The 21,677-nt window shown below is 46.6% G+C and overlaps 7 protein-coding genes across 7 annotated transcripts in view; 3 read left to right on the top strand and 4 right to left on the bottom strand.

The window, feature by feature from the left end:
• Positions 1-3,709: 3,709 nt before the first annotated feature.
• FOMMEDRAFT_120630 (glycosyltransferase family 15 protein) lies at positions 3,710-5,314 on the top strand. Its single transcript, XM_007265042.1, has 6 exons — positions 3,710-3,983; positions 4,055-4,194; positions 4,256-4,265; positions 4,340-4,370; positions 4,433-4,985; positions 5,054-5,314. The coding sequence occupies exons 1-6, from the start codon at positions 3,853-3,855 to the stop codon at positions 5,110-5,112; spliced, it is 924 nt and encodes a 307-aa protein (XP_007265104.1). The 5' UTR covers positions 3,710-3,852; the 3' UTR covers positions 5,113-5,314.
• A 529-nt stretch (positions 5,315-5,843) lies between these two features.
• Positions 5,844-8,804, bottom strand: FOMMEDRAFT_18906 (cytochrome P450 monooxygenase pc-1). Its single transcript, XM_007265041.1, has 13 exons — positions 8,474-8,804; positions 8,327-8,397; positions 8,249-8,278; positions 8,155-8,191; positions 7,995-8,067; positions 7,413-7,942; positions 7,292-7,347; positions 7,085-7,241; positions 7,001-7,025; positions 6,833-6,922; positions 6,716-6,771; positions 6,355-6,653; positions 5,844-6,295 (listed from the first exon to the last, which is right to left on the bottom strand). The coding sequence occupies exons 1-13, from the start codon at positions 8,790-8,792 to the stop codon at positions 6,245-6,247; spliced, it is 1,794 nt and encodes a 597-aa protein (XP_007265103.1). The 5' UTR covers positions 8,793-8,804; the 3' UTR covers positions 5,844-6,244.
• A 1,195-nt stretch (positions 8,805-9,999) lies between these two features.
• FOMMEDRAFT_18905 (CYP63 cytochrome P450 monooxygenase-like protein) lies at positions 10,000-12,759 on the bottom strand. The gene is made up of 13 exons (XM_007265040.1): positions 12,334-12,759; positions 12,200-12,270; positions 12,115-12,144; positions 12,020-12,056; positions 11,881-11,953; positions 11,295-11,824; positions 11,180-11,235; positions 10,974-11,130; positions 10,892-10,916; positions 10,725-10,814; positions 10,611-10,666; positions 10,252-10,550; positions 10,000-10,181 (listed from the first exon to the last, which is right to left on the bottom strand). The coding sequence occupies exons 1-13, from the start codon at positions 12,650-12,652 to the stop codon at positions 10,131-10,133; spliced, it is 1,794 nt and encodes a 597-aa protein (XP_007265102.1). The 5' UTR covers positions 12,653-12,759; the 3' UTR covers positions 10,000-10,130.
• A 173-nt stretch (positions 12,760-12,932) lies between these two features.
• FOMMEDRAFT_154575 (uncharacterized protein) lies at positions 12,933-13,247 on the top strand (the record flags this gene model as incomplete). The annotated part of the gene is made up of 1 exon (XM_007265039.1): positions 12,933-13,247. The coding sequence occupies one exon, from the start codon at positions 12,933-12,935 to the stop codon at positions 13,245-13,247; it is 315 nt and encodes a 104-aa protein (XP_007265101.1).
• A 521-nt stretch (positions 13,248-13,768) lies between these two features.
• On the bottom strand, positions 13,769-18,236 carry FOMMEDRAFT_83758 (cysteine proteinase; the record flags this gene model as incomplete). The annotated part of the gene is made up of 12 exons (XM_007265038.1): positions 13,769-13,840; positions 13,896-14,291; positions 14,348-14,533; positions 14,593-14,842; positions 14,904-15,537; positions 15,598-15,843; positions 15,899-16,507; positions 16,566-16,661; positions 16,713-16,811; positions 16,890-17,080; positions 17,139-17,231; positions 17,287-18,236. 12 exons carry the CDS (start codon positions 18,234-18,236, stop codon positions 13,769-13,771), a joined length of 3,822 nt encoding a protein of 1,273 aa, XP_007265100.1.
• Positions 18,237-19,005: 769 nt separating this feature from the next.
• FOMMEDRAFT_18903 (cytochrome-b5 reductase) lies at positions 19,006-20,580 on the bottom strand. Its single transcript, XM_007265037.1, has 8 exons — positions 20,500-20,580; positions 20,200-20,441; positions 19,867-20,138; positions 19,769-19,814; positions 19,520-19,710; positions 19,372-19,458; positions 19,218-19,318; positions 19,006-19,153 (listed from the first exon to the last, which is right to left on the bottom strand). The coding sequence occupies exons 1-8, from the start codon at positions 20,542-20,544 to the stop codon at positions 19,139-19,141; spliced, it is 999 nt and encodes a 332-aa protein (XP_007265099.1). The 5' UTR covers positions 20,545-20,580; the 3' UTR covers positions 19,006-19,138.
• A 206-nt stretch (positions 20,581-20,786) lies between these two features.
• Positions 20,787-21,677, top strand: part of FOMMEDRAFT_105566 (YjgF-like protein) — a gene marked incomplete at its 3' end in the record, with an annotated part of 2,350 nt that continues 1,459 nt past the window's right edge. The window contains exons 1-2 of the mRNA XM_007265036.1: positions 20,787-20,908; positions 20,967-21,169. Coding sequence (XP_007265098.1) covers positions 20,881-20,908; positions 20,967-21,169 — 231 coding nt within the window. The 5' untranslated portion in view covers positions 20,787-20,880. The remainder of the gene's footprint in view (positions 20,909-20,966; positions 21,170-21,677) is intronic.

The raw sequence follows: 21,677 nt of genomic DNA, 5'->3' as shown, positions 1-21,677 counted from the left end.
ATGTCAGTGCTCCAGGGTATTTGTCAACCCAGAAATTTCTGATATCTGATACAGCACACTACTCTGCAGTGTCTCGCTTCCTGTCACCAACTGCTCATGTATAACGACTTTCCTCATTCTCTGTACACATGTTCGGATGTTACCCTACACTCTGGATACTAGTGACGGCTCAAGGAATCCTGTGTCCACAAAAGCTCGAATTGTACAGTATAACTACACAACTCCAAGACACATCCTATGAGCTTGCCATTCTCAGTCAATATGCAAAGTTTACTGTGTAACCACTTTCGAGACACACCTACTTTTGACCAGGCTGTACAGGCAAATTCACGACTTTTTTGACTGGGCTTTGTAATTATAATTTCATAGCCTTCTCGATGCGATCCTCCACCACCTTGTTAATCGAAAGTCAAACACATACTTCTTTTCGTGACCGCCTGCATCATTAGTAGCTAGCTTTGTGGGTGCACTCTAGATCAGATTGCCTCTGGACAAACTGTTTCAGATGTCTCCCCGGAACAGAAAAGAAGATCGCACAAAGACAAACAAGGCTGATAAGAATCTTTGTCTAGATGTTAATATGTTGATGATTCTGTGAGTGTGCTCTACCTTCAGGTGTCTTTCACTCAGACAGACTATGAACTTGTAGCATAATGCTCTATATCTGATACTTAACATATTCAGCAGGCTCATACCCTTTGCTACCATCTGATTCATGGAGCCAAACATACCTCTTTATGATACTGAATCTGAAAGTTGTAAATCAATTAAAGAGAGAATATACAATAATTACAGAACTCACAGACTTTAAAAGGGGAAGGTGACAAAACAGGAACGTCACTGATTAGTTGAACAATAAAGAGCATTCAGCAAGCATTAAGGGGAGCTGGCGCACGCAAAGATTAAGACACGCATTGTCGAATCTTAGGTAGTTAAGCAATCCAAGAGTACTGTCTGCAGACAAAAAGTGCCTTGAAGTCGGGTTTCCAGAACTGTCAGAAAGTTTATTGTATTGAATTATCCAACTTCAAACTTGTCATTGAGCTTGTGAGTCAGATTTTGTGCATTGGCAAGCAGACTATAGTGTTTTTGTTTTGAATTGAGTGCATAGAACTCGGCCGGTTTTACAAACAGGTTATATTTCATGGTGACGCAGGATACTAAATAAGATACTCTCAGTAAGGAGATGAATGGAACATATCACCATTCATTTGAAAAAGTCGGACAATGCACGTGTCAAATGTCATCACGGTGATGTCGAAGAAACAATTCCGAATCCTGCATTCCCGGCCCTATAAGCGTGAAAACGGGAATTCAACAGTGATATTGAAAAAAAGGAAGAAAAAAAAGGGGGAAAGGAAAAGAAAGGGAAAGAGAAAGAAAAAAGAAAAAGAAAGAAAAAAAGAAGAAAAAAGATTGTTTTTAAGATGACTTGCTGTAATCGCGCGAACGAAGGAAACCTACACCAGATATTATTCCATATTGTACTCCTACACCGTCGGGACCGGGACAGAACTACTTTGTCCGAGTAGAGCTCCCGACCATGAAGAATATGTATTTGTATTTGTCCTATACAGTCAGACCAAAGAAACCTGGCACGGCCAGCGCACACCGATTCGGACTCCCATAGTCAAGAACATAGGCATATCCACAGCAAACTCTAGGAAACACAGATTAGGACTAGCAATTCAGTACAGCTCGCAACATTCTCGAGAGATCGGCCTCCAGAAGATCCTCGCAGTTCGCCAAATTCACAGGATAGGAGAGCTCTGCCGGTCCCGCAGGAGAACCACGCGAGGACGGCCGCTCTGTCGTACCATTGGCGGGAACTTCCTTTGACTGCGCCCGCTGATCGTCGAATATCTGATCTTAAGCGAGATATTCAGGTATTCTGGTGCCTTGTAGCCCGTCTGGAAATAATCGACGTGAGATTGATAGGGACAACTGCGCAGTAGGTTATCTCTCCTGTTCACGCCGTTAGGCTGAGAAATGATGAGGTGGCAGTGATGTACCTTGAGACGCAGCCTAGACAATTTTTGGTCGAATGAGTTTTGTCCAACAAAAGTGTGGCAGCATGTTAAGCAGTTTGCTGCATTGGTTTGACCGATGTTTGAAGAGCAATGCTTAGTAATTAGCAACTAGAGAGCGAAAGACCGTGACGATTGGAGAAGGCAGAACGACGCGTTAGCAGATCCGTATCCACGTTTGTCCGAACGACCGGAAGGAAAGTGTGCACAAGGAAAAAATGATTGACCTGATCGGCTCGGACTTACTGATACTGGTACGGGCTCCGGGAAGCCATACTTATCACAAAAGACCCGACTTTAAAGAACACTGGAAGAAAAGCGATATAGAATGAAACGATATATGTTCTCATTTGTTCTCATAGATTGGAAGGATTCGGACCAGATGACTGGGCAGTGAGAATACATCGTATGAGCTGGCACTGATATGTGTCCATATGTTTTCCTTTCCCACTTGACACAGGATCAGTCATCTAGAGTATGTTTTGAGAGCACCCTCGATTTCGGTCGTGTATTTCTTCCGACGCGACGCATCGCGTGTCCCAGCAAATCAATCGCGGAAGGTGAGAAGATGCCCGAGAAAGAGCTTGGCGAGTCGTGACATGGAAGACGACGGAGAAACATACGGGACCAATTCTCGCGAGGATGAGTCGATGAGAGTACAGTAGCTCGGATGAGTAAAGCGATCCGACATGAGAAAACATGGATGTACGGCTTTGTGGCAAAAGGAGAAATAAAATAGTGTAAAACCAGAAGGAGGACATGTCATGATAGTGATGCGTGTGCTGATGGACGACGACAGAAAGCGGACCGCGCAACAAGTCATGCGCAACCGATAGTCTCTGGTGAACATGTCGAAGGGCGCTGAGAAGACGCGCGGTAATGAGCTAAGAATACCAGTGCAATTGCAGTATCTGGGGGCACAGGATTGAGTTATTAATAACTGGACTAAACTTATCGGATCGGGCCCGCGCCATTCATAATTAGGCCGCCGGATTTTGGACTGTGAACATCCGCAGCTCTTTGCCACCTCCCACGTGCATCTTGACCCTTCTTGCCTTAGATAGAGCACAGGCAAGGGGTACACTGCAATCTGTTGTTGCAGTGATGTTGCGCTGTTGCGCCCATCAGGAATGGTTGAGACGGATGGATGGGATGTGAGATAGTGCGTTGTGAGACCTGATTGGGGTGATGACGACAGCTGAGTTGGAGTGGAGCCTTTCGTTGTTAAGGCGGACACTGTTTCGGACGGACTTGCGAGGCCCCCGAATACGCCCATCGAAGCCACTTCCCGGTGCGCAGTCCATCCGGCTTTGTTTTTAAGTAAACTTACGTTCCTCAGTTTGCATCATCCATCTCCTTTTCCTCTAGTCTCCACTCGCCACCCTCGGCGGTGACGTCCAAGTCGACCTTATCTCTTCTTGGCCTCTTGTATCTTTTGTTAGGCTCATCCCTGTTGTCGCTGCCGCCATGGGTACACCTCTATCCACAGCTCAGTCCGCCCGGGTCATGTATAGTCTCAGATATCTCTTACCAGTCCTTATCCTCCTTGTACGTCTCTTCCGATTCATTTTGTGTCCTTGCATTAGCTCACCATCGTTTCTACCCGTTGCAGATCACGCTGCATTACATACGAAGCTTCTCGCTGGACGGAAGCTACTCTCGTTCTATCACAAGCTGGCGCAATAATGTAGATGCAAAGCTCGCACAACCCCTGGGCGAGGCCTCCACGTCCGATCTCATTGCCCTCCTCACAGACCGCCTCGGTAACGAGTCCTTCCCGGGCGTTACCCAAGAGACATCCGAGCGAGCCAACGCAGTGTTGGTTATGCTTGTTCGCAACAATGAGGTCAACGACGCGGCGGCAGCAGTTATGCAACTCGAGGATCGCTTCAATCACAAATACAACTATCCATGGGTATTTCTCAATGATGAACCGTTTGACGAAAAGTTCATTCAGTATGTGCCTTAAATTACCTTTCGGCCTTGGTGGATCAGAAGGTTAATAAATGCGTGTGACTTGTTTATAGACGAACGAGCCAGTTAGTCTCAGGCAACATTTCGTATGGTATCATCCCAGAAAGTCATTGGAAGCAGCCAGACTGGATTGACGAGGACAAGGCGCGCGCTGGCCGTAACAGGCTCATGTCGCAGGGCATCATCTACGGAGGTACGCTTTTGATTTCTTATGAAGGCGTGGATGATTTGACTGATGGTTTGGGTTAATCCAGGGAGTGTTTCGTGAGTACATCTTTTGGCAGCTCCGTGAATGAACCTGAAGCGATGTGATTGACTGAAAAATGTGTGGTGTGCAGGTATCGAAACATGTGCAGGTTTAATTCGGGAGTGCGTATCACCGATCTTTTCTAATTTGTAATTATTTATTGATATTGATCATCTGACTCTAGTTCTTCTATCGCCATGAATTGCTCAAGCCGTACCGATACTATTGGCGCGTAGAACCGGGCGTCAAATATTTCTGCGACATGGATTACGATCCCTTCCTCATGATGCAAGAACAAAATAAAGTGTACGGGTACACCATCTCACTATACGAATGGCAGCCGACTATCCCAACGTTATGGGACACCGTCAAAAACTTCATGAAAGAATATCCAGAACACATCGCAGAAAACAACTCAATGGACTTCCTCTCCAACGACGGTGGAGAAACTTACAACCTCTGCCACTTTTGGAGTAATTTTGAGATTGCGGATATGGACTTTTGGCGAAGTCCTGCATATACTGCATTCTTTGATTATCTGGAGAAAACTGGTGGCTTTTATTATGAGCGATGGGGCGACGCGCCTGTACATTCGATTGCGGCGAGTTTGTTTGCGAGCAAGGATCAGGTGCATTTCTTTAGAGATATCGGGTACCGGCACGACCCCTTCCAAAGATGTCCTTCGGGGCAATACCATCAGCAAGGGAAATGCTGGTGTGACCCAACTGATAGCTTTGGTGGGTACCTCAATTTTTCTTGACAATCTATTCTGGGTTACTAATAGGCCATCCTTTCTGAACTACAGATTATCGTCCAAACTCATGTGTAAAACGATGGGAAGAAATGCAAGATGGGCGATTATGAGCATAGACTCACTGTCATTTTCGGACCGTCATCCCTTTCGACCTGATATATTTACCTTGATCCATCGTGTACATCCTCCCACGCATCTCACCAGACCATCTCTCACTCTATTTTTCTCATCAATTTCACCCGCACCATCTTTCCACCTTACGTGCACTTGTGACATTCACACACATCTTGTACCCTTACAAAAGGCACATTTTAAACCCCATACATCAAGCACCTTGTTTCACTTCAGTTCACCTCATCTCACTAGCCATCTATCCGCACTCGTTCTCATATCAACCAATCTGTGACTGTCTAATTTTTCTTCGATTATATTTATCCGTATCCGTACTTCGTTCAAAGTTGTTTATATACGCAATTTTTTCTCTTTTTTTCTCTCTTTTCTCTCTTTTCCTTTGCACCTTCTTTCGCCTCTGCTTTTATCTCGATGTTCTCGATAGACACACGTTTTACATATTCGTCTGTCCTGTTCTATCCTTGGGCCTTTTTGGCTTAGTTTTCTTGTCGGGTCCTTTGTTGCTGAGTACGTACTATAAACGCATTGGACAAACTCTAAACTTGTACATACATACGTGCAAAAATGTATGAACTAAATCAAGCTGGACTGAGGCAACGTTGAAAGCAAACTTGCAGAGTTGAGTAGTTTGCAGCGATCTTATTTTGGGAGTTGAGACTTGCAAAGAATGTAGTCAGAATAATTAGTTTGGTATGTGTAGCAAAGTAGGGTTAGAGGTAGGATTGACATTTGGTTATTGAAAAATAAATACATCTGGTAGGTTACATTACAATTCAAGATTTTGCGTTCACACATCGCGTTATTCCTATGTACAAGAGGTCCAGAACGTGCATATATCCACATCTTTCTTCGAGCCGCGGGACCGAAGAGGTGGCTAGGGGACTCCTGGAACGAAGTGTGGTCGCTCTTCATGCTTCGCTATGTTGTCATCCGGCCCGGGAATCGGACGGGTGTGCATCATACCACGTACAGGAATAAATAACATTACAACATTAACAGTATTTGTGTTTCTTCTTGGATATATTGAACGGGCATAGGTGGGGCAATATCTGGGTCACGAGGTCAGGCGAGAGTGCTTCCACGAAGGGAAGAATTGTTGTCGCAGACCCATCAAACTGATTCGTTTGCAGGTGCTTCTTGGAGTCGGACCCATAGTCCACCCTACATAATCCAGTCGATACTCAACATTGCTAACAAGCAGAGAAATAAACACAACTAACCTTCACGTAAATCGTCAAATGACTCTTCGGCCATACCTTCTCCACACTCTTCCTTTCTCCAACAGCCTCCTTCCACTCCTTCGGTGGGAGCGTATCTTCGGGTTGTGCATCCTCTGCAAGAGATACACCATCGAAAGCTTGTAAGAGACGGACTAGCATAAAGCTTGCTTCATTGTATGCGAATTGCTGGCCGAGGCAGATTCGCGGACCGGCGTTGAAGGGGAGGAAGATGAATGGGTTGGGCGTGAGATATTTGTGTAGACGGTAATCGAGAAACCGGTCGGGGTCAAACTCGTTTGCTAGGAGTTCCGCTTTTTTAGCTTCGGTTTCACGGATAAAGTAACTCTTAGATTGAGCTTACCGTCAGGTCCCCACAGGTCTTCCCGACGATGCATGAGGAAGACTGAGTATATGACACTAATTTGGAAAAGAAATGATCTAGCCCATCCTGCTTGGAAAGAAGAATTCTGTTCCTTACCTGGTGTGCGCAGGGACGTACCAGGGTCTTGCGCCAGGTGTCTTATTAGACAAAGTAGTAGCTTTTATTGACTGGCGAACGTCAAACGGACTAGAAAAATTGAAATGGCGATAATGTCAGTAAAAAATATATGTGGGTATGAACGAACGACGAAAGCATTTAACTTACACAGGCGGATATAATCTCAACACCTCTATCATTGACCGAAAAGTTATCGGTTTGTCACTGAAACATATGCGTAGCGCCACCTACCATTTATAAATGCTCTCAAGTATTTCATTCCCTTCAGGTCATCATAAGACGGGTTTCGCTCCTTTCCGACGACCGATAGTATTTCCTCTCGCAATCTCCTCATCACGCTCGGATACATAGCGAGGCAATACATCGCAAATGTTAACGTTGCCGCAGTCTATATTGTATTTAGACAGCTGAAGAGAATCGAAATATCAAGGAACTGACAGTATCTCGACCAGCAATCATGATATTGAGAGTTTCATCCTTCAGGATCTTCGTATCTAACAAATACAAGGGAAAGGAATCAGCTCCTGAGTTGTGCAATCATAGCCTGGAGAGCACTCGCCATTCGTGAAATTAATCAAATGGTCTAATAAAGTCTCTCCTTCCTCGATTTCCTTCTTGCTATTAAAATTCAGGACAGGCCCTTTTCGTTTCGCGACTGCATCCTGCAAGATTGGCTCAATAAATGCATCGACGATTTTCATGGAATCTTGAGTCGCGTCCTTCCAAAATTCAAATAATGGCCACATAGGACCTAGGCGAGAGCGCATCGAGATAGCTAGCTGAGCCTCTGCGAACGCCTGTGCAAAGACTGTAGCTGTGTCGCGAGGTTTGTCCCTCTCCGCCCGAGATGAGGCGAGGTTGGGCGAGTAAGGTAAACCAGCGTGGAGAACATGCACGCAGTGTCCAAAGAGGAACTCTGTTGCGCTGTCCAATGTAAAACGTCCAACCAAATCTTGAAAATCGACTGCCTGGCCCTCACGCACGCGAGCTTTTAGTAGACCTATAGCCTCATCTGCGTGTCTTCCGAAGATTTCAAAGTGTGAGATACGATCCTTCGAAAAAAATGGTCGGGTCATTGACCGATGGAACCTAGATTTGTCTACTTAAAACGCTTGAATTTTGACCTTATCCATTCACGTACCTCCACATGTCTCCATCCGCATTGAAGACACCGTCCCCGAGAACACTTCGCATATGGTCTTTGAATACATCACCTGCGATAACACGGGAACGAGAGTAAAGATAAGCACGGAGATAATTGACGCGATTTGGTCAAACACAAGCTATTGATATTTGCGCACCTTTCTCATAGTTTTCAAATTCCGTAGCTAAAACAGCCTGGGAACATGTTGATGAGTACGATTTTAGCCACTGATACTCTATAATAGGACTGACCTTGACATGTTCCGGTTCTGTCGTGATAATCTATATACCATCAGCTCAGGTAGGAGGGTACATAAGTGGCATATCAACCTTATCCATCCAAAAGAGTCTCCAATTAAATGTTCGACCGAGGTCTTTAATATGAACCAAGGCGTCATCACCTTTTTTATAAAAAATGGAAGCCATGTCAATGACAGATCCGAACAACAATGATAGAAGCCGATTAGCAGCACTAACCTAGATACCCACTCCTCTCGTGCTCGAACACATAACGTAGAGTGTCCACACTGCCAGGCAGGTAACTCTTGACAAGAGGCGGAAGAATTGCGCCCATCCTCCTTGCTGCCCATTTGTTCCGTAGCTGCGTCCATGTCACCTGCACCAACGCGGTGATGGGGACCAATCCGAGCCCACCGAGAAGCTTCAAAAATAGAGGCCAGCGAAGGATAAAGCCGAAGTATTTCGAAGACCCATAATAAAGTAGAGCGATGGTTAATAGATGGGCAAGCAGCTTTGGAGATTTGACAAGTAGCAACTTGAGGCCGGGAGAGAGCATTTTGCGAGGGAGACTGGCAAGGTACGCCGCAGATCTGTATATGATGTATCATTTTATATGGACCCATGGGAACAATCAGGCTCAGGAGTCAGGACCCAAGACTTGATGGATGCGCATGATTCCCCGTATCGGTGAAGCGGAGTAGCCCGATGTTAAGGCACGAGGCAACTTATGACGAGACATCTACAAATCTATTGAATTGAATCCATAATCAAGCTTGGCTACGCTCTCCCATTTTGGGAAATTTTACCACGCAAATCGCATCTCAATCCGATCCTAGATTTAGTTAGTATTGCTTCCCTAATTTCTATGTCAAATATCTCATCATGAATACGAAAGCGAAGGACACATACGCAGCAGGTGGACTTCCATCCGATACCGGCATTGCACCACCCGCAGGTATCTACAGCTGTGAGCAATCAGATGAACTACCAGACAAGGACCCTACTGAAGTTCTAGATGAATTATGCAGAGTTGGTGGCATAACGGATGGAATGTGTACTTGATCAGCTCAACTAAATGAATGGCTTGCAAGCCTAGAAACTTTCAGCTAAGTGAAGTTGCAATAGGTCAGTGCGATTTATCGGGACATAAGCGAATTCCATCTTAGGAATGGGGTTCGGAGGTATTTGGAGCCAGGTTGATGTCTGTTCGTTGAGTGATAGTGGTACACAGAAGCCATTGTTCGGCCTGTACAATGCAGCATTAAGAAACTATAGGTATCATGTGTTAATCCGTCAAGCTTCTGGAGCTCCCAGTCGTTTTCTTTTTCACGTAGTCGAACCTTTGTAAACAGGTCATATTTGCTCCAATGATATCGTTTGCATGGATTGGAGTTTGTAACGCTCTAGGTTCAATGTGAGTGTCGGAATCCGAATGCTTGTAGAGCGAGAAATGAACTTCTGCCAGACTTGCTTTGTGAGGTCGGGAGTGAGCGTGAACGTGTGTGGAAAGCATCCCCCATACCAATTCTCATATTTTACATTTAAATGTAATAGAAGGCACCAATGCGTAGTTTTTCATTGTATTTCTATATACGCTGAGGATCTGTGAAGTTACATACAAATAGGCAAAACGCATTGATCGTTGCATGAATTTTTGAGTTATGCATATACTTACACAGGGTTTTCGATTCATTTGCATTCGCTTAACTCCTACCTTCATCTTGCCGTTCTCAATAGGCACACATACTATTTGTCCCTTTTTTCTTGATTCCTTGGCTTTTGTTACCTGGCATACACCAAATACTTGTTCATACATTTATATTTATCAAGATGACTGGCACGGGTAATGTGCGCCATGAAAAAGACGGGAGCGAAACGAAATTATCTCGGATTCTCAGACAGATTCATGTGCGGGTGCTTCGTGAAGTCGGATCCACAGACCGCCCTGTATAATTCAATAAATATTTGGCACTGCACACAGACATAAAGTCAACAGAGAAAGGAATATGACCTACCTTTATGTACAATGTCAAATGACTCTTTGGCCACAACTTCTCCACACTCTTCCTCTCCCCGACCGCCTTAGTCCATTCTGGTGGCGGGAGCGAATCCTCGGGCTGTGCATCCTCCGCAAGAGAAACATTGTCGAAAGCTTGTAAGAGACGAATGAGCATAAAGCCCACTTCGTTGTATGCAAATTGCTGGCCGAGACAGATACGCGGACCTGCATTGAAGGGAAGGAAGATAAATGGGTTGGGTGTGAGGTACTTGTGTAGGCGATAATCGAGGAATCGGTCTGGGTCGAATTCGTGTGCTGGAAAATTTTAAGTTATTTTCAAAGTCATGACGGGGTGATTTTTGGGATATAGCTTACCGTCAGGTCCCCACAAATCCGCCCGACGATGCATGAGAAGGACGGAGTATGAGATACTACGATTAAAGAGTCAGATCCAGCTTTGCGACTGTAACAATAAGGTTTTGTGCTTACCCGCAGTGCGCAGGTACATACCAGGGCCTTGCACCGGGTGTCTTATTTGGCAATGTAGTAGCTTTTATTGACTGGCGCATGTTGAATGGCCTTGGTTGGTAGGAACAAGCTGAGCGTTAGAATACCGGAGCGAGCTGACAAAGCGTCGCAGGAACAAAGTAACTTACACAGGCGGATATAATCTCAATACCTCTATCAGTATCCAAAAGATCATTGACTCGTCTCTACGAGGAACTGCGTGCCGCCTACCATTTATAAAAGCCCTCAAATACTTCATTTCCTTCAAGTCACCATAAGTCGGATTGCGCTCCTTTCCGACGACAGACAGAATTTCATCTCGCAACCGTTTCATCACGTTCGGATACATAGCGAGGCAATACATTGCAAATGTCAATGTTGCTGCCGTCTATATCATATTTAGCAAGAGCGGAATGGTTAACATGAGGTAAACTGACGGTATCTCGACCCGCAATCATAATGTTAATGATCTCGTCCTTCAGAATCTTTGTATCTAACAAACAGGGGGTATCGGCTCTTAGTTTTCATGACCATAGTCTGGATAGCACCCACCACTCGTGAAATTGATCAAGTGATCTAATAAAGTCTCTCCTTCCTCAATTTCCTTTTTACTAGTAAAGCTCGAAACAGGTCCTTTTCGTTTAGCAACTGCATCCTGTAAGATTGGTTCGATAAACGCGTCGACGATCTTCATGGAATCTTTCGTCTTATCCTTCCAAAATTCGAACAATGGCCACAAATCGCCCACGCGTGAGCGCAATGCAACAACTAACTGCGCATTTTTGAACGCCTCCGCGAACACAGAAGCCGTATCCCGTGGTTGTTCGTTCTTTTCTTGAGACAATGTGAGGTTGGGAGAGTAAGGTAGGCCTGCGCGGAGGACGTGTACACAGTGTCCGAAGAGGAACTCCGTTGCGCTGTCTAATGTGAAACGTCCGACGAGGTCTTGAATATCAACCGCTTGGCCTTCACGCATGCGTGCATTCAGTAGAGCTACAGCCTCATCTGCGTGCCTTCCGAAGATTTCAAAATGCGAAATGCGATCCCTCGAAAAGAATGGACGCGTCATTGATCGATGGAATCTGAAGTTTGTCAATTTAATGAATTTATTTTTTGACATGCTTGTCCGTTCACGTACTTCCACATATCCCCATCCGCGTTGAAGACACCGTCTCCGAGAACGCTTTGCATAACGTCCTTGAAGGTATCACCTACATGAATACATGTCAGAATAAAGAAGGTAGAATATAATAAACACGATCTAATCGAAGGGGTACCTCTCTCAAAGTTATCAAACTCCGTAGCTAATATGGCCTAAGGAAATGAAAATAGGGTAAACAACGGATTGAATTTAGCCTATAAGATAACTAACCTTGATGTGTTCAGGTTCTACCGTGACAATCTATTTATGTACAGTCAGCTTGAGCGTGGTAATACACAAACGATCATATATTAACGTCATCCATCCCGAAAATTCTCCAGTTGAACGTCCAACCAAGATCTTTTATATGGATCAGGAGGAAATCACCTATATTCAGCACGGAAGTCATGTCAACGGCTGATGTGTGCAATCGCAACTAGCAATGCTTACCTGTATATCCGGTTCTCTCGTGCTCGAAAACCGTGCGCAGAGTATCCACGTTGCCGGGTAGACGGCCTTTGATAACAGGCGGAAGGACTGCGCCGAGTCTCCTTGCTGCCCATTTGTTCCGCAGCTGCCCCCATTTCACCTGCACCAATGTGGAGGCGATAATCAACCCAAGACTGGCCAAGACTTTACAATATAGAGGCCAGCGGAGTTCAAAGTCAAAGTATTTCAAAGTCCCATAGTACAGCAAAGCGATAGCTACGAAGTATTTAAGCAGCGTTGGCAACGTTGCAAGCAGCAGCTTGAGGCCAGGAGAGCACATATTGAGAGGGAAGAAGGAGAGGTACGTCTCAGGTCCATTGTAGATGCATCTCAACCTATATGGGCCTGCGCCCACTGGATGGAGATATAAGCGTTTAAGCACGAGGCTCTGTATAATCGCTGCGGATCAAGTTTTGATTTTTCAGGTCATCATCTCAGCTCAGGATGACCACATCTAATAAAGCTCACCCACTTAGGAAATACTCCCACGCAGGTCGCATCTTAATCCGACCCAAAGTTATTCGTCCGTAATAACATCCCATGTCAACGACCTCCTCACCATGAATTCGAACTCGAAGGACACAAACGGATACAACGGACTCCCATCTGACGCTGAACTTGCACGTCTCGATGCTATGATAAATTCCGAGCAGGCAGAGGAAAGCTCAGAGAAGGATGTTGCTGAAATTCTAGCACAGTTAAACGACGCAGAGTTGGTGGTAGAACGGATGGAAAACAGCCTTGATCGGCTCAATGAACGACTGGATGGAATACTCGAAGGCCTCGAGGCTGCTCAGCCAGCCACGGAGACGACAACCGAAGGTCAGACCCAGAGCGATGTATCTGAAGCAAACCAAGCGCCGCCAGAGGAATAATGTTCGCGTTGCCTGGGTCTAGACTGCTGTCTGTCGGGTGAGGTACGTGAAAGCACTTCTTTGGCTCGTGTGGAACAATATTTAGGAACTATAGATGTCAAGGTGGACAATCCACGAGGCTTGAGGAATACGCGTCTCCTTCTGCACGCCACATCCAGTCGAACCTTATTGATCGGCTTCCTGCGTTACTTTATGTGCTTTGGGGTTCTGGAGCCTCTCACTTCCCAAGATCACACTGGAGCGTGGAGAAGGAATGACTGTGGAGCAAAGAAATGCGGTTCAGGACAAACGCTATATGAGATTGGGAATCAGCACTCTGATGCAAAGACTACTCGATTTCCAGACTCGTAAGGAATACATATATACGTCGTGGAGAGCATGTCGTGATAGCAGTACGTATTGCGGAGTATAAGGAGAATGAATTCCAAAATTGATGCAGGGGAATATTGTTGAACGCCACCAAGATTGCAAGTTAAAAAGGGAGGGTAACATAGAATGTCCGAAATTATGATATCTTTTCTCTAGTCGACAGTCATAGAATCTGCCCTGCTCACGGTTTGGATCACCTGTGTTCCTTTACGCGCAAAGACCAGCTTTTGATAAAGAGTCAGTTGACTGATCGTGGTATGAAGATAGATAGAGACATACCAAGTAAGGGTTTGCAGTGCTTCCTGTCGTATCTGCTAAAACCTCTGACTTATCCACAACGCTCACATCCGAGTCATTGTATTTGAACCATTCATCTGGGTGATCCGGTAGCCAGCGCTGATACACGAAGTAATGACCGAACGTTGGTGAAGAACCACGATGGACAAATACGCTTGTCAACTCGTATTCCGCTCGTTGCTCGCCTCGCCACACGTCCTCTAGTTGAGTTTTCAGTTCGCCGATCCGAGCGCGTCGCTCTGCGATCTCTCGTGCAACGACCTCCTTCTCGGAAAGCAAGAAATTCTTAAGCTCGTCTGTTGCATCTGGCAGGTCGAGCGCGGTTTGCTTCGAGAGGAAATTGTACGAGTCATCAAGGCTTTGTTCAAAAGGAGCGTGCTAGCAGTGGGGTTCCTGGTTAGTTGTCAATCGAGAAGATACAACGTCTATCTTACTTTGTCTTGTGTCAAGTGATGAATACGGTCTCGACATGCAGTTAGTTCGGCTTGGATCTCCTTGGCTTTCGCTTTCTTTTCGGCTGGCGCATCATCCAGGAAACGATCCATGCAAATCGTCTCGCCGAACTTGACATATGCGTGCGACTTGTATGGCTGGAGTGTATCCCGATTGAATTGTACGCGCTGAAAACAGAAGTCTCAAATGAGCATCACGGAAATCAAGTAGACGATTTCATACGGACCTGAAGTTGAATATGTAGGATAGGCGGTAATTCAACGAGGCTGACGTTCATCTTGGCTCGAGTCCCTTCAAAGTCGACATCATCCTCCATAGCGAAATACCCGCTAAGACCGTCATATAGATCGAAGCTTTCTTCCGACACGTTTACGGGTAGATGTGAGAAGTAGTCTTCCCGCTCATGCATAGATGATTTTGATTTCTTCGCATCTGGAGGAACCGAAAGCCGTTGACGGATCTTGCCATAAAATAGGCTACATCGTGAATCATAATAAGCACCAATACTATCTCGCGCGAAGTGGGTTCAGAACATACCTTTTGACGATACTCCTCTTACTGCTGTCATCAGGCCCTATCAATTCGCCAAATCGAAGAAGCGCAGTCTCGATCTGGAACATGCAGTTGTCCATGCACTCCGCAACGTCGTGTTGTCTACCAAACAGCATTTCCGAGCCCGAGTACTGGGGCGCCTTGAGGGGACGAGGCGGGAGAGGAGGCGCTTTTGTCGTCACTGCACTTTGCGTAGCAGTTCCTGGTTCAGACATCTGCACATCTCCTTCTGCATCCGGGGTTGCAGTCACAGGGGTGTTTGAACCTGACGGTTTAGACACCAGGACATAGCCATCCTTGTCCTTATCCTGGTCTTCTGTGGGTGCACCCTCCGCGGACTTTCTTCGCCCAAAGCTCCTTGGACGCTTACCTAGTACTGAAGAGCCACTTGGTGAGGGAGACTTCGGTTGAGATGACGAATTTTCTCTGAGAGGCGCAGGCTCGTCTACTAGTGTGGCATCCGTGCTGTGAGAAGAGTCTGTCCCTACTCGTTCAGGGTCGTCCTCCTCTTCGTCCTTGGACGTAACGAGAGCAAGTTTGGCAAGCTCAAGCGTGGGCGTGACCGCAGGTGTTTCGCTATTTTCAAGCTGCATGAACAGGTTTGCCAGTTGAGAAACAACTAAAGAATATGTCAGAAAATTCATGTACACACATCGCGTACAACGTAATGGAAACTGACATTTTCGCGATCGAACGACTTCAAATCTTGAGACCATACGTCCGCCAACGCGATGATTTTTCAGATCATCATCCTTGAGTTTGTCACTGTCCGTGAATTTATCCTCGACTGCAAGAGGAGCGATGGCATCTCGAAGATCCTTGATCGTATAGAAGTACTGCAGTAACGAGTTTAAATAACAGGTGTTTCCTAATTGGTTCAGACCCCGTGGCCATTCTGGCCTTGTCTGAGCAACAACCACGCCAGCTTGAAGGACAAGAGACTCAGTAACGGTCCAAAGAATGATATACTTATTACTTACGATCGTTACCGGTCTCGAGGAACCTCTGCAACCGTTCACTATACGTGAACTCGGCGATCACGCGCATTGCTTCACGCATTTTGTTCAGCGACGAAGGCTGATCTTCGACACGCATATTATACACAGTAATAAGCATCTCCTCATCAACACCCATCGGTACTTCGAGTGTGCTATACGCTTTATCAGGCGTCATGCCGTTGATCTGGTCATCTTCAAACGCTTTCACTAGCTCCAAACTGCGTCGGCTTTCCGCAAGGATCCGGAATGCCTCGTTAAGGTCACGACGTCGGGATGCACCATCGTGTTCTCTCCAGGAACGCCGAACCGCGTCACGCCACGCACTTTGCAGGAAATGCTCGTCAACGTCTTCGTCATAGTCCACCCGCAGGTCGTTGTCAGCGCCAAAACCTAGAGTTCGGATAGCCGTTTGCACATCCGAAACAGTGAAGCGACCGCGTGACCTTTCTGAAGCAAGTAAAGTCTCGAGGGATGAAGGAGATTGCATGACACTACGCAGTGCATCCACGACGTTACTGAGAGCCTGGAAATACTCAGGAGTGTTCTGTGGGTCACAGCGGCATTGGGCGAGGTAGGCGAAATGGAGGAGCTCTGTTTCATGATAAGCCTGGTTTGCATCGCACATATGAAGAGAATTAAGTAGACTTACCGCTGTCATACGTCGAAGGTGTCATGCCGAGCTTGTCCCAATCCGAATCAAACAGGTGAGCCTCTTGTAACGCATCGGGTAGTTGTCCGCGCTTGACTAGCAAAGACAAATCAGTCTGGAATGATGAACAAGGCTGAACCAACTAACTTTGGTCTGCGTGAGCACCAATAGCAGTTTGGTAAAATTCGCGGGCATTCTCAGTCTTAACCCACAGCCTATGCGGAGTGTAGTCTTTTGTTACGTTCGCTGAATGCGGTTACGTATCAAAAAATAAATGGACGAGTGTGAGGGCGTGACAAGATGAAAGAGCTTTACAGTACGCACGGAAACGGCGGCGGAAATCCGCAAGAATTGCACCTATCTCCACCCATGCACGCAAAAGGCGGTCGCGGTTCAATCGGCCAACCTCGTTCGATACATCTGTATCAGGAGGCTGTAGCATTGGAACAGAAGCCATGCCTTCTTTGGGAGAAGACATTATCATCTTGAAGCCAATAGATTCAAAGAGCTTCTGTCTGGATGAATACAATGATAAGGACATGTAAGACAGAACAAATATATTGATGGACTAACACATTGTTACTCCATCCCACTTTCGAGGAAAACGCCTTTCCGCCAACGGAAAGCATTTTATTATTGCCCTTCCAGAGCTTGTTTTCCATGATCCTAAAATAAATTAATAGGGTTAAATGATGAATCCGGAAACAATGGATTAGCATACGTGATAACCGTCTCCCAAGCCGCATGTACGGATTGTTGTTCCGTTTTCCCAACAGACGGATGACTGTTTTTCTCTGCAACGAACCCATCAAGTGTTTTGTAAGGAATAACGCTGGGGATCACGTCGGAGACGACGACATAGAACGAGCATTGGCAACAGACATAAAGGTCTAGCAGGTAGTGCGTTTCCTCCTCTTCCTTCGCGTCCGTAACCATTTGTGTCATACGCTCGCTTTGCAAATCCCCACTAACCGCAGCCGCAACCACTTCGGAGTCTAGGTCGTCTGAGCCGATCGTCATGCGTCTTCGGGACTGCTTTGAGCGCTCGGCTCTTTCCCATGCGCGCGGTGAGTATTTAGGCGATATGTGCGCCGCATCGACAGCCTTCTCGTAACGATGAAAGTGATGGGTCTTGTTTTGCGGTCGCCCGACAGGTGACTCCAGACAATTCTGCGTCAGCTTCCGACGGTCCTGGTCAGGCAACGGCGGATGCAGGTTGTTGGTAAATGACGGCGCAAGGGGTGGGAGCAGGCTCGACGTTCGCCAAAGGAGCAATACCCATCCGTTATGTCGTCTGCAATAATACGCGTGGGGGTGCGGAACCGCTTCCCGCAGCTCTTCGGCTGTTGGCGGAGCAGGGATGGACGCGCTCGATGAACGGCTGTGTGTACCAGACGTGGATCCTGGGGGAGGAGAATTGGATGCGGATGAACCCGCACTAGAGCTTCCACCAGGTATTGCACCTGCTGAAATATCTGGCGGAGTGACAGTGACACTAACGAGCGAGTGGTCGGGGTGATGCAGTGTGTCTGCAAGGAGTGGCGGAAGCATGCCAGGACCGGGACGTTGTATCCAGCTGGGTATGTTTTTATCCCACCAACGACGCTCTGCAGTCGTGTCCCGTCCATCTATCGGTGGCTCCGCACCAAACGCGTCCTCGATCAACCCCATGTCTCCCTCAGTACCCCAATTGTGCGCAGGCGTAAGACGAGCATTGAAGTTAGACTGACCACTCCAATCCGGGGTTCCGAAATTCGACTCGCCAAACGTCGTCGGCCAGACATTCGAACCAGCATTCCGATCGAACTGGTTCGACGAGGAGTTTCCTGGCATTCGCTCGTCATCGTCTGGTGGGACTAGCACCGGCTCACGATAGTCTCCTCCGAAAGAGGCCACAGTCGGCGGAACGTATGTCGTGTGCGACGAACCAGCAATAGTCTGCTGCCGCTTTGGCAATGCTGGAGGAGACACCGTTGGTGCTTGTACATTCACATTTGACTGCACATTGCCCGTCGTATGCCTATTATGTACGGTCGAAGAGCCACTCCCGTAGAAGGTCCTAGGGTTAACAGCACTCGAAACGCCCGAAGAATTACTTGCCGTTGGCTGGGTTGCTGAGTTACTTGGCTGTATATGCAAGTCGTGCGAGTCGTTGTCGTCGATGGTGGTCACCATTTTAACGGAACCGAGCGGTAGGGGCAAAGAATCGTTACTCAGGCTTGTACTGGAAGGGTCGTAATTTCTGTGCCACGCTGAGGGACTATGTCCAGCAGACAGCAGCACACGTCTATAAGAGCAGAAGGAGAGGTATGGAACGGAGGAGGCTCCGTCAAGGGATGCAAGTAACAAGAGGTGCACCAACTGACCTGCACTGACGAATGGCTACCTTCCCGAAAAGGAAAGAGCCTTAAGTACACTCATTCACAGTGCATCATCCAGTGCAACGAACTCATTCCATTAGATTTTTGTGCTCATCTTAGATAACAGATACTATCTTAAATTAAGTACTACCCTTCCAGATTTTCAGATGGCTGGGCGTCTACGTTCCGGTTTGGGAAAGCAATCGCATGGTTCTAAAATTTGAACACCTGAAACGGAGCATTAAGGATATTAACATCTAAGACGGCAATGCAATTTAATAGGCAAGCTCACTTGGTCTTCAGTATATCCTAGTTCCTTGAGAATGCCACCCAGCTCGCCCTGCTTCATCCCATCCTTCTTGCCCGCAAGGGAAGCAACCTGACCAGGAGGACCTACAAAGCAAAGTTTAGCTGCGGAACCAAAGTTGACTGAACTCAGTACTCACCGCAGACGAAGATCTTCACTTTTTCTCCACCTTCGGGTCCGGCTACGTATTTCTTCACACCCTCCTTACTAATGTAGCCAGTTTCACCTAAGCATCTTGTACGTCAGAACATGAGCAGGCGAAATGACTAAAGACAAGACAACAATACCTTTCCAGTCTTTGTCGCCTTTATCCAAATAGTAGACAACTTTTAAGGTTTCAGGGAACTTCTTCGCAAGAGCGTCGAACTCTTCGCGGAGCAAGATATCCTTATCAGTGACGTTTGAGAACAGCAGAGTGAACTTGGTCTTGTTTGATGGGTCAGAAAGTGCGTGCGTTAGAACCTGGTACAGCGGAGTACTGGAAGTACATCATAGTGAGTAAGGTAGAACGATGATACAAGGTTTTACGCACTTACACTCCGCTTCCTCCACCAATGAGCCCAACATTGTCAAACTCATGAACTTGACAATACTCAGAAATTTGGCAAAACAGCATGAAAATAGCAATACTCACTCTTGTAATCGAATTTAGGAATTGGTCCCTTGATGGACAGAGTATCTCCAGGCTTCAAGCTGTGTATATGTACAGATGCAAGACCCTGCGGATACCGTTTAATCAAGAAAGTGAGTTCTCCGGGAGCATTGGATGGGGAGATTGGGGTGTAGGGTCGGATAACAGGCTTTCCCTTGCTGTCCTTGAGTGCCTCGGGGTCAGAGGCTTTAACAACAACGCAGGACGCGACAGGCAAAAGAGACGCTTCATTGTTCGGGAGTTCAAAGATGAACCTGCATAAATATTAACGAGATGTATTCTTGCAGAATCTGATGCAGACAGTAGAACGCGTACTTTGAAGTGTTGTGATTGTAAGGCTCGACCTTCTTGAGTTTAAAGTCAACGAAATTGCTCGGATCGAGAGGGCTCTTCTCTTGCTTAGGAACCTGCTTCGTCGACGTTGCCTTCTCACTGGTTTGAAGATATGCGTAGCCGGCAAGTCCTGCAGCACCAGCACCAGCGACATATAGGGCCCAGTTTGACTGCGACTTGACTGGAGACTCGGGCGCAGTCGCGTACCGCCGTGCAAACTTCGTCTGCACGTGTTGAAGGCGCGTCAGTAAAACACTGAAACTCGAACAGACGCAAACGTACGGTTGCGCGTCTGCATGCAGCGATCCTAAGGAGTGTGAAAGACATAGTGGTTGTAATGAAGGTTGAACAAGGAGACGCTAAGAGTAGAACACCCCCGTCAGTCAGCAATTCCGACCGACGGAAAGCGCGTGAAGTTCGAGCGTCATCGCGTCATCCACTCAAAAATTCCGGTATTGCATCGGCATGGTCGCCATAAATAGAAGTCTAGTCCGGTATTCGGCTTCAAAGATGGGATGCAGCTGAAGAAGGTGAATTCACTTTTAAATGGCCCTTGCTCGTCTTCTGGCGTCTAACTGCATACATAAAAGCACGCGCCCTCTTTTCAAATTTCCTCTATCATCTCGTGTATCATCGTATCGATATCTTCAACAATCTCGTAAAATGTCTCTCTCAGTTGTGTCAACTCCAAGTGTGTACAAATCATTTCATCCCCATCGGATGCATAATATATCTGAATTGCATTGTAGATGCTCCTGGAGCTGTAGGCCCATACTCACAAGCCATCAAAGCTGGAAACCTCGTCTTCTTATCTGGCTGTATCCCAGTCAACCCGGCAACGTCGAAGGTCGTCGAAGGAGGTGTGGAGGAACAAGCGAAGCAAGCACTCGCTAATCTGAAAGCCGTTGTTGAAGCTAGCGGCAGCTCCATCGATAAAGTAGCCAAGACCACCGTATGCAATTTATTTGTTGTTCACGCAGAATATGTACTGATGATTGAACTCTGATTTTCTAGGTTTTCCTCCAGAGCATGGACGACTTTGCAGCTATCAATGTCATTTATACGGATTTCTTCGGTTCCCACAAGCCTGCACGGTCATGTGTTGCGGTTGCAAAGCTACCCCTCGGTGTTTTATTTGAGATTGAGGCTATCGCCGTCACAGCATAACTCCTAGGGCGCGCGGTGATAGATAGGACAAGTAGGCTCGTAGAAAGCGTATGTGTCAATCGTAAATGGATCTACAAATAAAATATGGACTGGAGGCACTCAATCTGTTCTCAATCTGGCTAAACTGCACAATCCTTGCATCATATGTTCGACTCGGACCGTTGTTAACTGTATGAGCCACGTGCTTAGCTACTCCCATAGGTTACACATGGGGCATTTCACAATTCCTTACCTTAAAAAATAACTTACATAATGATAAACATTATTTGAAATTTATTTTCCCATTTTTTGAC

The sequence above is a fragment of the Fomitiporia mediterranea genome (assembly GCF_000271605.1).
Source record: "Fomitiporia mediterranea MF3/22 unplaced genomic scaffold FOMMEscaffold_5, whole genome shotgun sequence".
Classification (NCBI taxonomy): Eukaryota; Fungi; Basidiomycota; class Agaricomycetes; order Hymenochaetales; family Hymenochaetaceae; genus Fomitiporia; species Fomitiporia mediterranea.
The sequence above is the reverse complement of the archived record's forward strand: the minus strand, read 5'-3'. Positions and strand labels throughout refer to the sequence as shown.